The sequence below is a fragment of the Electrona antarctica genome (assembly GCF_951216825.1).
Source record: "Electrona antarctica genome assembly, chromosome: 10".
Classification (NCBI taxonomy): domain Eukaryota; kingdom Metazoa; phylum Chordata; class Actinopteri; order Myctophiformes; family Myctophidae; genus Electrona; species Electrona antarctica.
Genome location: NC_136791.1, coordinates 27,571,650 through 27,584,641, shown reverse-complemented (window position 1 = coordinate 27,584,641; position 12,992 = coordinate 27,571,650). Strand labels below are relative to the sequence as shown.

Sequence of the window (12,992 nt, the reverse complement as noted above, 5' to 3'; positions counted from 1 at the left end):
AACATTTTAAAAGATACAACTTTAATATACAATATATTACACATTTAAAAAAACATTTTATACAGTTTGTGTTGTCATTCATAACAATTAAGTTACACTCAAGCACAACGTCCACAGAGGCCCACTGCAGTTTCCAGGGTCTCAACTGCAGCGAGTGTGAAATCAAGCAGTCTTCATCATCTTGCCATTGTAAAGCTTTGTTTCGGCACATTGTAATACAAACGCAGCTTTTTCATTCTACTGTACATTCGATTTGACAAAATTCTGACAAGCGTGATTTCACAAATTAATGCTCGTTCTGATCATCGTGGCTCATAAAGGAAGCCTGGAGTTTTGAAACAGTGCTTTAAAAATGGTGAGGTGATCAATGTAACAGCACCATGACGGAGGAAGCCATTCTTACAGAGAAACGTCAACATTAAAGGAAGCAAAGAGTTACATTCAGGTCATTTTGTCAACATACAGTAAGTAAGATGTAAAAAAAAAAAAAAAAAAAAAAAAAACACGACACTTCAAACACCTGCTTCAGAAAGATTAAAAAACATCCTTTACAATGAGGTAGAGAGAAACGGACAAACAGAATATTGTCATCAAGAGACTGAAGCAAACACTTTAAATAGGCTGTTAAGTAAAAACAGCCAACAGAAGAGGGCGCCAGATCCTCAAGACTCAACAGTGGAACACTACCACACAGACTTATTACAAATCAATAAATAATGTAAAAAAGCAAAACACTAAATTATGTAAAAATGAGAAACTAAATAATGGCCATTTTGACTTTTCCGGCTACTTTCCCAGTTGCCATCATCACAAAATTGACAGAATAAATATGAACTGCAGGCTACACTAAGAGTTTACAGTACATGAGCTGCGTTAACACCAGTGACTTAGACATTGTAATACAGATGTCACTTCTTCTCACAGATTGTATAAAGACTCATCTAGAAAGTCTCTAAAGGGGTTCCCGCCCAAGAATGGGCTATAAACTGGAAGAACCGGTTCTTCCGTCATGCCCTTGTAAAAAAAGTCGACAGGAACCAGCGGTTGTGTCACTCAAAACTCACCGCAAAACAACATTTGAGCGACAGGCAGAGCAATAAGCTACCGTATTGAATTATGTACAACGATGCAGCTTCACTGAACTAACTGGTGAAGCCGGTTGGGTTGGCGAGGTGAGGCGAGGTCGGCATTATGTTACGTCTGCCTGTCAGAATGTTGTTCTTAAGTTTGTCATCGAGTTTGGGAGTGTGTGTGTGTGTCACCTCCATGGAATGTTGGTAATGTTGGCAGGGTACCATCGTCGACTAGTCACTGTCGGGCAAAAACAACCTTATGAATCTTGCTACGATTGTAGATCGGCTAAATTGGAAAAGAGGTCAAGACAGTTTGTGGGATAAAATCTTCAACGGATGAAAAGTATTAAGAGCTTGGAACGCCGTAGGGTCTTGACCGTTCCCGATTAAGTAACCCATCTTGGACATGCAAGGTTTTCGCTCGGTGACAGGGACGACAAAGTGTGTGTCACAATTTAAAGGACTGAAGAATGAAATGATGCGACGTCTTGACCAGTGGGCAAATGACCGGCCAGCATCTACTAAAAGGTCATTCAGTTGAGAAGGGAACAGGGTGAAAGGTTAAACCCTCGAGCCATTGTGTATAAAGTGATAACTTCTAACATAGATTAAGTGAATAAGTGTCACTAAGACAGATTGGGAAAAAAAAAGAAAAGTATGAATAATGATTGTTCTGGGGCCTCTGTGTTCATGATTACTCTTGGTTTTAGCCACATGGGGAGGTACAAGTCATGGTCTCTGTGGAACCCCCAATTAAGTGTGGCGCTTGTTCTTCGAAAACCTTTAAATTATAATAAGAGAAGGGTTTAAAAAAAAAAAACAGGGTCTGCTCACAGTTAGAGGAGAGGGAGGCGAGGGTTGGCGAGCTTGTTAAGGTCTGCACAGTTTTTCCATCACATGACACGGGCGGGGGGGTACGAACCGCGAGTGTTACTCAACCTTCACGGCCTTGCGTTCGGCCCCGTTCCCGACGCCACCGCCCTTGCCCCCTTTGACGTAGGCCTGGTAGAAGAAGTGCATGAACAGCAGCAGGTAGCTGAGGTACATGAGCGTGCCCCACACCACGTTCTCCAGGTGCGAGCGGCAGTCGCTGCCACTCGTGCCGGTGTCGTCACTCATCCAGCGCCACACCAGCGCCGCCACCGTCAGCCCCATGGCCATCTGGGCGATCTGCGCGGCCGTGATGAGCGCGGCCAGCGGCCGCGGCACCCGGTAGCCCGCGGCACGCACCGCGTAGTAGCTGTACATGAGCGCGTGCACGCAGTAGTTCATGGTCATGAACCAGCCGCCGCCCGCCACGCGGTCCTTGTAGGAGTACCAGGAGTACATCAGCACCGTCACGTGGTGGTACCAGTGGAGGAAGATCAGACGCTGCTTACGCAGCACGATGAACGCCGTGTCACCTGGAGGGGGGAAGGGGCAGTTAGGACCTATGCACACACACACACACGCCATTTTGGGGTCCCTAGGGGTCTCGTTCCTATTTATAGGCGTTACCAATGATATTGAAGTGTACAAATGGAACCAAATGGGTCCATTTGTACACTCAGAGTTATGGGGTAACACCTGTGAAGGAAGTACAGAAGGGGCCCGGAAGAGTTATTCTGTTATTCTTATCCAACGACAACATATATTGTACGTTTTTGGTCCTCGAGGCTAAATTTCAGGCTAAGTCTGTGGCTCAAATGCCAAATAAATAGACCATGATATGAAAACCACTGGTATAAACTAAGCAAAATCTCATGACTGAACCACTTTGTGACCATCCAATTTGTGACTAGTGATCCGATTCCTTTTATTTATTTTTACACAGTATGTATGCAAGATGATGTTTAGGTATCATCATTGTAAAAAACATATTATACAGCCCACTTTGCTTTTATGAAATATCCGAGACCATTCACACAAGTTGTGAAAACGGCAGCTCTACAGGCTCACACAATGCATCCACGCACAGCGTTGTGAGCTTGTAGCTCTGCAGGTTAACATTTAAGAAACAATTAAAAAAAATTTAAAGAAAAAGTTTTGGACATACAAGGTTTTCCACCCGTCAGAGACAATGTGGGGAAATGTCGAAAGCGTCAACTCACCCAGCTCAGGAGCTTTGCTCAGAACGAAGGCGTAGGCCCAGAACTTGCTGACCGGTCCGCTGTAGAAGCTCTCGTTGCAGATGGACGCCCGGAAGCCACTGGTGGACAACATGTGGGACATGTAGCCACCGGTCCGCACCGCCCCAACGATACTGGACAGAAACACACAGTTAACTGAAACGCCCGATGATACTGGACATAACACAATGAAACACTAAGTAGCAGATCTACAGACTTGCAACTTTGTGAAGATCGAGATGAGTAAAAATATATACAAACAAGATATACAAGTATGTGGGCTACTGACAACTATACCAATCTTGAACAACAGCATTCTCAACTCGCCTGCACCTGTCATCACATTGCAATTATATCCATCGCTACCTTTCATTCAACGTGTTAACTAAGTTTGGCATCCAACTATATGTTCATTGCACTGTCTGTACTGCATATTGACAGCAGGCAGAAACCAAGCAAAACAATGCAGGATGTGACTGAAGAGAGCTGCTCTTATCATGAGTTGTGTGCGATACTCAAGGTTGTATTAATATATGACTGCAATAACTGTAACAAAAATAACTGTAACAATCAACATGAGGAAGTCCAATCATTCTGGATTATTATTTGTCCCAATTCAATGCGTTTCAGCCCAAGGACCCCGTAGCTGAGAGGCAGATGAAGCAGGGACCCCCTAGCTGAGAGGCAGATGAAGCAGGGACCCCCTAGTGAGAGGCAGATGAAGCAGGGACCCCCGCATATTGTATTTATAAAAAAAAAGAAATCACACCCGTGTGAACTGAGTGGTGTAAGGTCTTATATAGCCTGATCAGCTCTGACTTAATGTCTTACGTAATGAAATCACACCCGCGTGAACTGGGTGACCGTATCAACCTTGCTCATTTTTCATGCACAGACAGACTAACAAAGCCAGTTGTAGGAGTGGTTTTACACACACACACACACACACACACACACACACACACACACACACACACACACACACACACACACACACACACACACACACACACACACACACACACACACACACACACACACACACACACACACACACACACACACACACACACACACACACACACACACACACACACACACACACACACACACACACACACACACACACACACACACACACACACACACACACACACACACACACACACACACACACACACACACACACACACACACACACACACACACACACACACACAATGTGGAATAATCTTGAATTTCTTCAAAATAATACACAAATCTTACGGGGGTCCCGACTCCCTTACGGGGGTCCCGACTCCAAAACCAGTGGCTAAATAATTCTCCCTAGACAGGAAAATGTCTGAAAAGCACTGGTTTAATGTCATCGTCCCAGACAGTGTTTTGTTTTCACATGGGAAACTACACGCACCACACACACACCAGGAAGAGCTCCTGGCTCCCTGCGCTGACTCAACTGAACCCTGCACAGGTGAAACCTTTAGCCTTCCCATCCTTCGTAGCAGTCTAAATCGATCGGATTGTGATGATCAAATAACTGCAATTTATATGTTAATAATTGTGACGTCGTCAGATGACAGAGCCTCCAGAATCTTGGCAACGTCGTTCCATGGTGATAATGGAGTATTGTTCCCAGGAGATGGACGCCATGGAAGGTGACAGCGCCTCAGAGTGAAGGTGACAGAGTGCAGTCATTAAGACTGCGGTTAGAGGAACTATGAAAGCGCCGGGGGCGGACACACACACGGTTGTCAACCTGTGGGTCAGGATTCCCGACCCACCCAATGCTCAATTTTAGTCGCTATATCAACTGATTCCACACAGTTTACTGAGGCCGTTTGTCCACCAATATTTGTACAAGCAAACATTACACCGTGCACACGTTCTATAAAAGCTCAACATATCCATAGTGTGAGATGATTCATGTGTAGTGGAATGAACAGAAAAGACAATTTAGTAAGTGCTTCAATTGAGGGGTGTGTGTAGGCTACTGTATGTGCATGCGTGTGTGCACACATACACGCAGATTAATCCTAATCCATAGCTACAACCAGCTGAATTTATGTCAGCAGCAACGGCTGCTCAATCACACCCGTCTATGATCCAAACACTAAACAGGGTGCATGTTGTCTGAACCATTTCATATTATGAGTTTTCCTCCTCAGAGTGACACACACACACACACACACACACACACACACACGCACACACACACGAAAAGGGTAGACATGTATAGACATGAATAATGTCCAACTATGGATATGATCATGTACGGATCTACCCTCTACGAAACACTGGGAGGAGACCCCGGGGCAGACCAAGGAGGAAACACATCGACTCACTGGCCTTGGAATGTCTGGGGATACCCCAGGAGGAAGTCACTAATGTTGCTCTGGAGAGGGAAGTCTGGAGCACTCTGGTGGAGCAGTTGCCCCCGCGACCCGACTACGGATAAGCGGTTGAAGATGGATGGATCTACGAAACACCTGTGCATCAATCTAAATGTTTTTCTTGTACAAATATCACCCAAGTAGTAGGTAGTGCCGACATAATCACAGGCAGACTCCATCATGGCAACCTAACAATACATGATGCAATGGCAGTCTGGCACACCTGTTCTTCTGGAGCCTGGAGACAACATACTGTACAGCAAATTACATCCTGTAATTGTCACAAAGAGCGAGGCTGAGAGGACAGTTGACATGTTGTACAATGACAGACTTCATTGTTTTTTGGCAAAGCAAATTATTAAATCTTCACAATGTGATGAAATCAAAGTGTGTCCATTCAACTCCAATATAAAACTTTTAACAAGCTCCAGACTTAATTCAAAGACACGGTCACCATTACACATTTAACTTGAGGAATATTTCATTTTTTTGGCATCGAGCATTGGAACACATGAATAAGAATTACATTTCCTTTTGGCTTTGTAAACAGGTGCGTGGGGCAGATATGACATAACTTAGATAATTAACTTAATATACTCTATATGAAGGTGGAAACAGCCGATCTACAAGATCAAAACTTGTCACATCGTGATGCATTGTGAGCTATTAGAATAGATCTGCAGTTTACACTATTTTTTAAAAATTCAACATGGAATATATTATGGCAATTATGCAAAAATAATGGCGATTATCTCAAATACTTGCGATGAGACAATTGTGTAATATTATAATAGACCCCAACCCTAACAAGAAGTGAAATGCTTCCACATAAGGAATCTAAAAAAACGGTTAAAAACAGATATACAGTCACTTCATGCCGCTCTGCAAGCTTTGTAAATCTGCCATTTTTGAACATTTAAAAACACTTCTTTTTTGGGTGCCTTGTAGTTCACCGAGTACTACAACTCCCATGAGCCATCATTCTCAATTGAAATGTTTGACACAGGTGTGAACATATATCCTGTCCCATGTATTTTGATTATGCCTGAAGAATGTCAGTAGACCGTAAGCATGCAATAAATCTATCAGATTGTGAGAAAAAAAAAACTCACCTGAAGACGGCGAGACTGAGAGACCAGAGGATCAGGGGCTTCCGGAGGTTTAATTTGGGTCTCTCTCTCATGAAGTGTCGTCCCCCGAACACCAGCATTACATACAGCCCGCAGAACACAAACGACTGTCTCCTGGAAAACAAATGAAATAAAACACAAGCTTTATGACCCCACACACACACACACACACACACACACACACACACACACACACCACTGCCTGTCACTCACGATATGATTACTTGGGTTAATTGTCAATCACATAACGGTAATTGCAATTAACAATTTCACTTGTCGCTGAACAGCCTAAAAGGCTTCGGTAAACATTCATTCATAATGATTTACAAAAAATAGGATCTGTAAGGTTACAGTAAGGCTCCATTTGAACACTTTCAGAGTTACATAGACCTGGCTGTAAGGCTCCATTTGTACTCTCAGAGTCAGACCTGTAAGGGTCCATTTGGTTCCATGTGTACTCTCAGAGTCAGACCTGTAAGGGTCCATTTGTACACTCCCAGAGTCACAGACCTGTAAGGGTCCATTTGTACACTCCCAGAGTCACAGACCTGTAAGGGTCCATTTGTACACTCCCAGAGTCAGACCTGTAAGGGTCCATTTGGAACCCCCTCAAAAAAGCTGAGGGTCCCTGCTGGGCCCCAGTTGGAGAAGCACTGGATCGGCATCAACCGATACACAACTTGTGGGTATACCAGGAAGGAAACACTGCTCATGTCCTCCTTAGGGCTGTCATGATTCATGCGATTAACAATTGAATTGTGTTCCTTTTGCATTTAACATTCACGTTACAATGTGAATTGGGCTTTGTAATCACAAATAGCACAGGGCAGATATAAAACTTGAAATAACTGACACTTAACTTTTCTTTTTTCTAAAAGTACAAAATAGCAGATAGGCTTACAACTCGTCACCAAAAGCTTGCAGATCAACTATTTCTGCTATTTTTGAAAATGTTTGGACATTTTCCAACATGGAAATGATTGACGATTGTGTGATTATGTAACAATTGTGACAGTCCTAGTCCTCCATATAGACAACAGCAGCACCTTCTTCTTCAGTGTACGGAGCTTAAAATAAATGCTATGGATTAAAACAGGATGAGCTCATGCTTTCCACTGACTCATCATATAGGTAGAGGACTTGACTTGCACTCATTCAGTGGTTCTCAGGGTGGGGTGTCCTGAAGGGGGGGGGGGGGGGAATATTACTTAATCCATTAAGTAGGACCTGATTCTACAAAATGTCTTCTGAAAAAAAAAATGTTTCTCAAGCTCAAACTTGTACATAAAAGGATCTCCCAAATGATATGTAAATAAATGTGTCCCGAGTCTCCCGGCCGACCCAGTTGTTTGGGAAGCCTAGTGTGCTATAGGAGGATGCAACATGTGAGGATGAAAGAAGCATTGTTGCCTATAGAATACAGAAACGGACCCTATCATAGAGGCTCTTGTAATTATTTATTTTTCAACATTTTGGACAACAATTGCCAGTTTTCCCAAAACGGTGCCCACTCTTCCTCAACTCATCGAATCAAGGGCAGTTTGTGTTGTTGAAAGAGTTAAAGAAAAAAAGATATTAAAAATTAAATAATTAATTCCTGGCTTGCATGCAGGGCTACAAACATTCCAGAGCAAAACAAATACATTGTAATGGGTCTGTAATTCTGAGTGTGTAAGAAATGGAACCAAATGGACCCACCGTGAATAAATAAATAGTTTCATTGAGTGTCACCAGTTGGATTGCAAACATTTATTTTCAGAGAAAAATAAACAATTTTCTGAGAGTGTAACAAATGGAACCAAATGGACCCGTGGGTCCGTAAATAATCAAGATATAGGCCACACATATAGGTTTCACAGGTGTATGACTCACCACTGGCTTGCATCCACTCTAATAAGATATATTAGTTTCACTGAGTGACTCACACCAGTTTATTTACACATTCCAGAGCAGAAATGAACGGATCGGTCATTCTGAGTGTGTAACAAAACGGAACCAAATGGACCCGTGAATAAATTATAATAGTTTCACTGAGTGAACTCACCAGCATGGCCTGCCCTGCATCCACTCCACCCATAGGGACTCCACCTCTCTATAACGCTAACCAAATGGACCCGTAGAGCAGTGAATCAATCAATGAGATAAGTTTCACCCACCAGTTTGCCTGCATCCACTCCACTGCTCCTCTCTCTAACCAAATGGACCCGTATAGTTTAACTCACCAGTTTGCCTGCATCCACTCCACTCTCTAACCAAATGGACCCGTCTATAGTTTAACTCAACAGTTTGCCTGCATCCACTCCACTGCTCCTCTCTCTAACCAAATGGACCCGTCAGTTTGCCTGCATCCACTCCACTGCTCCTCTCTAACCAAATGGACCGGTATAGAAATATAACTCACCAGTTTGCCTGCATCCACTCCCCCGCTCCTCTCTCGTCGAAGCGTCGCTCGAAGCTGAACTCGGACAGAGACAGCGGGGGGTCCCGAGTCTCATTCATCATTTAAAACAATAAGAATAACTATAATTAAATAAAATAAACTCCACAAACACACAGTCAGCGGTTCTGTAAAAAGAAAATCTCTTAAGAAATCACGCATGCAGCGGACAGAAGGTATGTGTGTGTGCGTGTTCTGTTTCTCTCTCTCTGTGTATGTGTGGGTGCTTTTCTGCACAATCTGCACACCTGTTATCTCACACATCAAATCCTATTAGCCCGGGGGGGCGTGGCCACGCCTTCCTCCACGCTGATTGGAGGAGGACCTCACCTCTAGCCCCACCCAGCAGTGACGCAGTACTGACTGAAATGATGATGATGATGATGATGATGATGATGATGATGATGATGATGATGATGATGATGATATATCCTAGGCTATATATTTCATGGTTCTTAACAGCAGAGAGGCATTACATTATAAATCATATCTTTAGCAGCCGTGTCAAAAGGAACATTGTATATGGCATTAGTTCAATTTTCATGTCATGGACCCCCAAATTAACATGTGCTCTTATGTAAAATAAGAACACTGTGCTGTTTACCTATAATGTTTTCACTGTTGCTACACTTAAAAATATAAAATAAGTGTGAACCTATAGTCATATTCCTAGCTATATGTATAGGTATTTGGCAAAAAAAAATTATGTAGGCCTATGATTTTATTTTCATTTATTTTTTTATCGCACAGCTCCAGAAAGTTAAAAAAGAAAGAAAAAGTGTTAAATGTAATGGTAGGCTAATTATATAATACCTATCATTTTAGAATGGACAGTTTACTTTTCGGGCCAGTGGTCATGACCTTTGGGCAATTAGAACATGACCTGTAGGCCTACTTATCTGACGGCAAGTGCCTCTGAGACCTTTAGTGTCAACAACTGTAGGCTAGAGAGCAAGTTGAACAACATAATACGTTTGTCAGAAAACTCTTCAGATTTAACATTGGTTTAGAACAGTGGTTCTCAAAAACAGCAAGTGTGCAAGCTTTTCAACAATGAAATGAGCTTGTACATCTGTTATTTTCGTATTGAGAACTACTGATTTGGAAACGTTTAGAGCATTTTTGTAGAATCGGCCTCAGGTCTTTATGGGATAAGTTGACAGGTGGCTGCAGAAACTCACAGAAAACTCTCTCTGTCTCTCTCCCTGTTAATAAAACGTCTGGGTTTCCGAGGCTACTCTCTCTGTAGCTCTCTCTCTCTCTCTCTCTCTCTCTCTCTCTCTCTCTCCTATAAGTTTGTATAACAAACCAATAAACCAGTCGGCTGTTTAGTTCTGGTTGGTATTTATTAAATGACCGCGGGTCATGAAGACCAACTCTAGGCCGTCTTCACGGCCTTCACCATCCCCCACCCCCACCCCCCCTCCCACCCCCACCCCGAGAGACTCCAGTTGGGACTCAACGATCGCTCCCAATCCAGCCAGTCCGACTGCACCCCAAAACCAGCATAGTGGGGTGTGTATGTATGTACCCAATATACCCCCGAAACCACAGATGCACTGAACAGTTATGGCTCCCGCCCTACACCTCACCTAGGCTCTCAGACCTCCTCCGATCATGTCGTGTCCCGTCCCGCTCCCTTCACCCTCCTGGAGGTCCCCAAGACCAGTGGTTCCCAAACCTTTTAGCTCAAGACCCAAAAAAAGAAATTAGACGTTTGCCCGGTACCGAAACTAGTGAAAATAGCTGATCTACAAGCTCACAACACAGTCGATTCCAAGTGCTTGTCAACTTGGTCTACACTGTTGTTATAGCTGGAGAAGGGTGTTTTTAATTGAATGTTCTATTTATCTATCTATTTGTCTTTTGTACACTGATTTTATGACTGTCTCTGTTGCTGAATGTTATTATTACAGTGATGTTTAGTTAACACATGTTTTATCAGTGAGTGAGATACCATACCTACTGTATTATGTATTTGGATCGCAATGGAATTAAGTCCCCAGACTTTTTGTGCAATCAGATTTCAGATTTTTCAGATTTATTGCTGATCCTGATATTTCTACTGTACTGTGCACTTTTGGTGAATTGTATTAATTCATTTATCAAATAAATCAAATCAAACTTCCATAACAGGAGAGTATGTGCATCAGTATGTGCACCACTCCTTTCTTTTACCTGTGCTATGTACCGCTGCCAACCATTTGTCACTGTCCTCTGTATGCATTGTGCAGATGTCCCCGGTGAACTAAATGTCACCCGCAACTCTGTGTCTCTTTGCATTCTTAGGATCCATTTACATGCTTGTGATACTGCATTGCATCATGACATGGTCACACTTAAAACATAGAACTTCAAAATGCATTGCACCATGGTCACACAAGTCGCTCAAACATAATTAACCTATTTAGACCTGAGAACAGATTCAACAAAAATGTCTTCTAAATCATGACAGTTTTATGAAAAACCTCATGTTTCTATGTCAGTGCTCAAACGATTTCATGTCAAGGACCCCAAAAACGTACACTCTGAAATAATATATATTCAAAGACACATTTTCAAGATTAAAAAAAACAAAAAACAGATCTACAGTGTCTCAGTAAACTATAGGATCATAGAATGCAGAGAGACAGTGTAGTGTCTCAGTAAACTATAGGATCATAGAATGCAGAGACAGTGTAGTGTCTCAGTAAACTATAGGATCATAGAATGCAGAGAGACAGTTATTGTCTCAGTAAACTATAGGATCATAGAATGCAGAGAGACAGTGTAGTGTCTCAGTAAACTATAGGATCATAGAACGCAGAGAGACAGTGTAGTGTCTCAGTAAACTATAGGATCATAGAATGCAGAGAGACAGTATAGTGTCTCAGTAAACTATAGGATCATAGAATGCAGAGAGACAGTGTAGTGTCTCAGTAAACTATAGGATCATAGAATGCAGAGAGACAGTGAAGTGTCTCAGTAAACTAGATCACAGGTAAACCATGAACCTAGCATCAATCTAAACCAGTGATTCTCAACTTCTTCAGGCCGTGGCCCCCAAAATAATCATATTGTAACTGGGGACCACCCCACCCCACCCCACCCGACAAGGACTTGGAATTGTAGGAGATGAGGCATTACAGTTCGACTTGGTTCCATACAGATACATATTGTGAAAATAGCAGATCTACACCCCACAAAAAAACAATAAATAGCAGGTTTTTACAAGCTGTGAGCTTGTAGATCTGCATTTTGTTTTATTAGCCTACGTATAAAATATGGATAACGTGGTGACAATGATATGCCGTATTAACAGCCCTCCTTGGGGACCCCCCAGGGACCCTCCCCCAAGGACCCATGGGGGTCCCCAGACCCCACTTTGAGAACCACATTGTCGTCACATAGCCCACATACTCTACGTGACGTAACGCACATGACCCAACACATGTTGACAGACACGTACGACAATTAAAACTAATTGTTTTCAACAATCACTTAAAAAGAGAAAGGGAGAGAAAAAACCTGTTCAGCCTGGACAGAACAGCCTATTCCAGCCGTTTCCATGTAGCGCCAATACCAGTGACAGGGGCAAATTAGCCACCGTTGGGGCCATACATGGCCCAGGGGCACCGGCTCTCAGGGGCCCTTCGGGGAAATTGGGCCGCGTGGTACTGGTTTTGAGGCCCTGAAAAGGGCTCTCAGGGGCCCTTCATTGGCTGTTGATTTTGTAAAATGTAGGTCAAAAAGATGATAAAAACACGAAGAAAAAAACCACACAGACTTTATTTACGGCGGCTAGTTTCGAATTGCAGCCGTCCATAGGTGCCCTTTGAAAGCGGTTTGGAAGTAGTCAAGGGATTCACATGTCT

The 12,992-nt window shown here is 43.0% G+C and overlaps 1 protein-coding gene across 2 annotated transcripts; it reads right to left on the bottom strand.

Moving 5' to 3' along the window:
- On the bottom strand, window positions 1-9,364 carry LOC306931667 (very long chain fatty acid elongase 6-like). Of its 2 annotated transcripts, none has more exons than XM_079513189.1 (4): window positions 9,103-9,364; window positions 6,684-6,815; window positions 3,164-3,315; window positions 1-2,476 (listed from the first exon to the last, which is right to left on the bottom strand). In XM_079513189.1, the coding sequence occupies exons 1-4, from the start codon at window positions 9,201-9,203 to the stop codon at window positions 2,004-2,006; spliced, it is 858 nt and encodes a 285-aa protein (XP_079369315.1). In that variant the 5' UTR covers window positions 9,204-9,364; the 3' UTR covers window positions 1-2,003. The 2 variants fall into 2 exon arrangements, with proteins under 2 accessions (XP_079369315.1, XP_079369316.1); XM_079513190.1 differs by lacking the exon at window positions 9,103-9,364 and adding an exon at window positions 8,858-8,873.
- Between the last annotated feature and the right edge of the window lie 3,628 nt (window positions 9,365-12,992).

What these genes read in the sequence shown, in the direction of transcription:
- LOC306931667 (XM_079513189.1), bottom strand. Translation starts at nt 9,203, where the DNA reads ATGATGAATGAGACTCGGGACCCCCCGCTGTCTCTGTCCGAGTTCAGC. An exon ending in GAGTGGATGCAGGCAAACTG is followed by an intron (nt 6,816 to 9,102) that starts GTGAGTTATATT and finishes TTTGTTTTCCAG; the next exon opens with GAGACAGTCGTTTGTGTTCT. An exon ending in GAGCAAAGCTCCTGAGCTGG is followed by an intron (nt 2,477 to 3,163) that starts GTGAGTTGACGC and finishes TCCCCCCTCCAG; the next exon opens with GTGACACGGCGTTCATCGTG.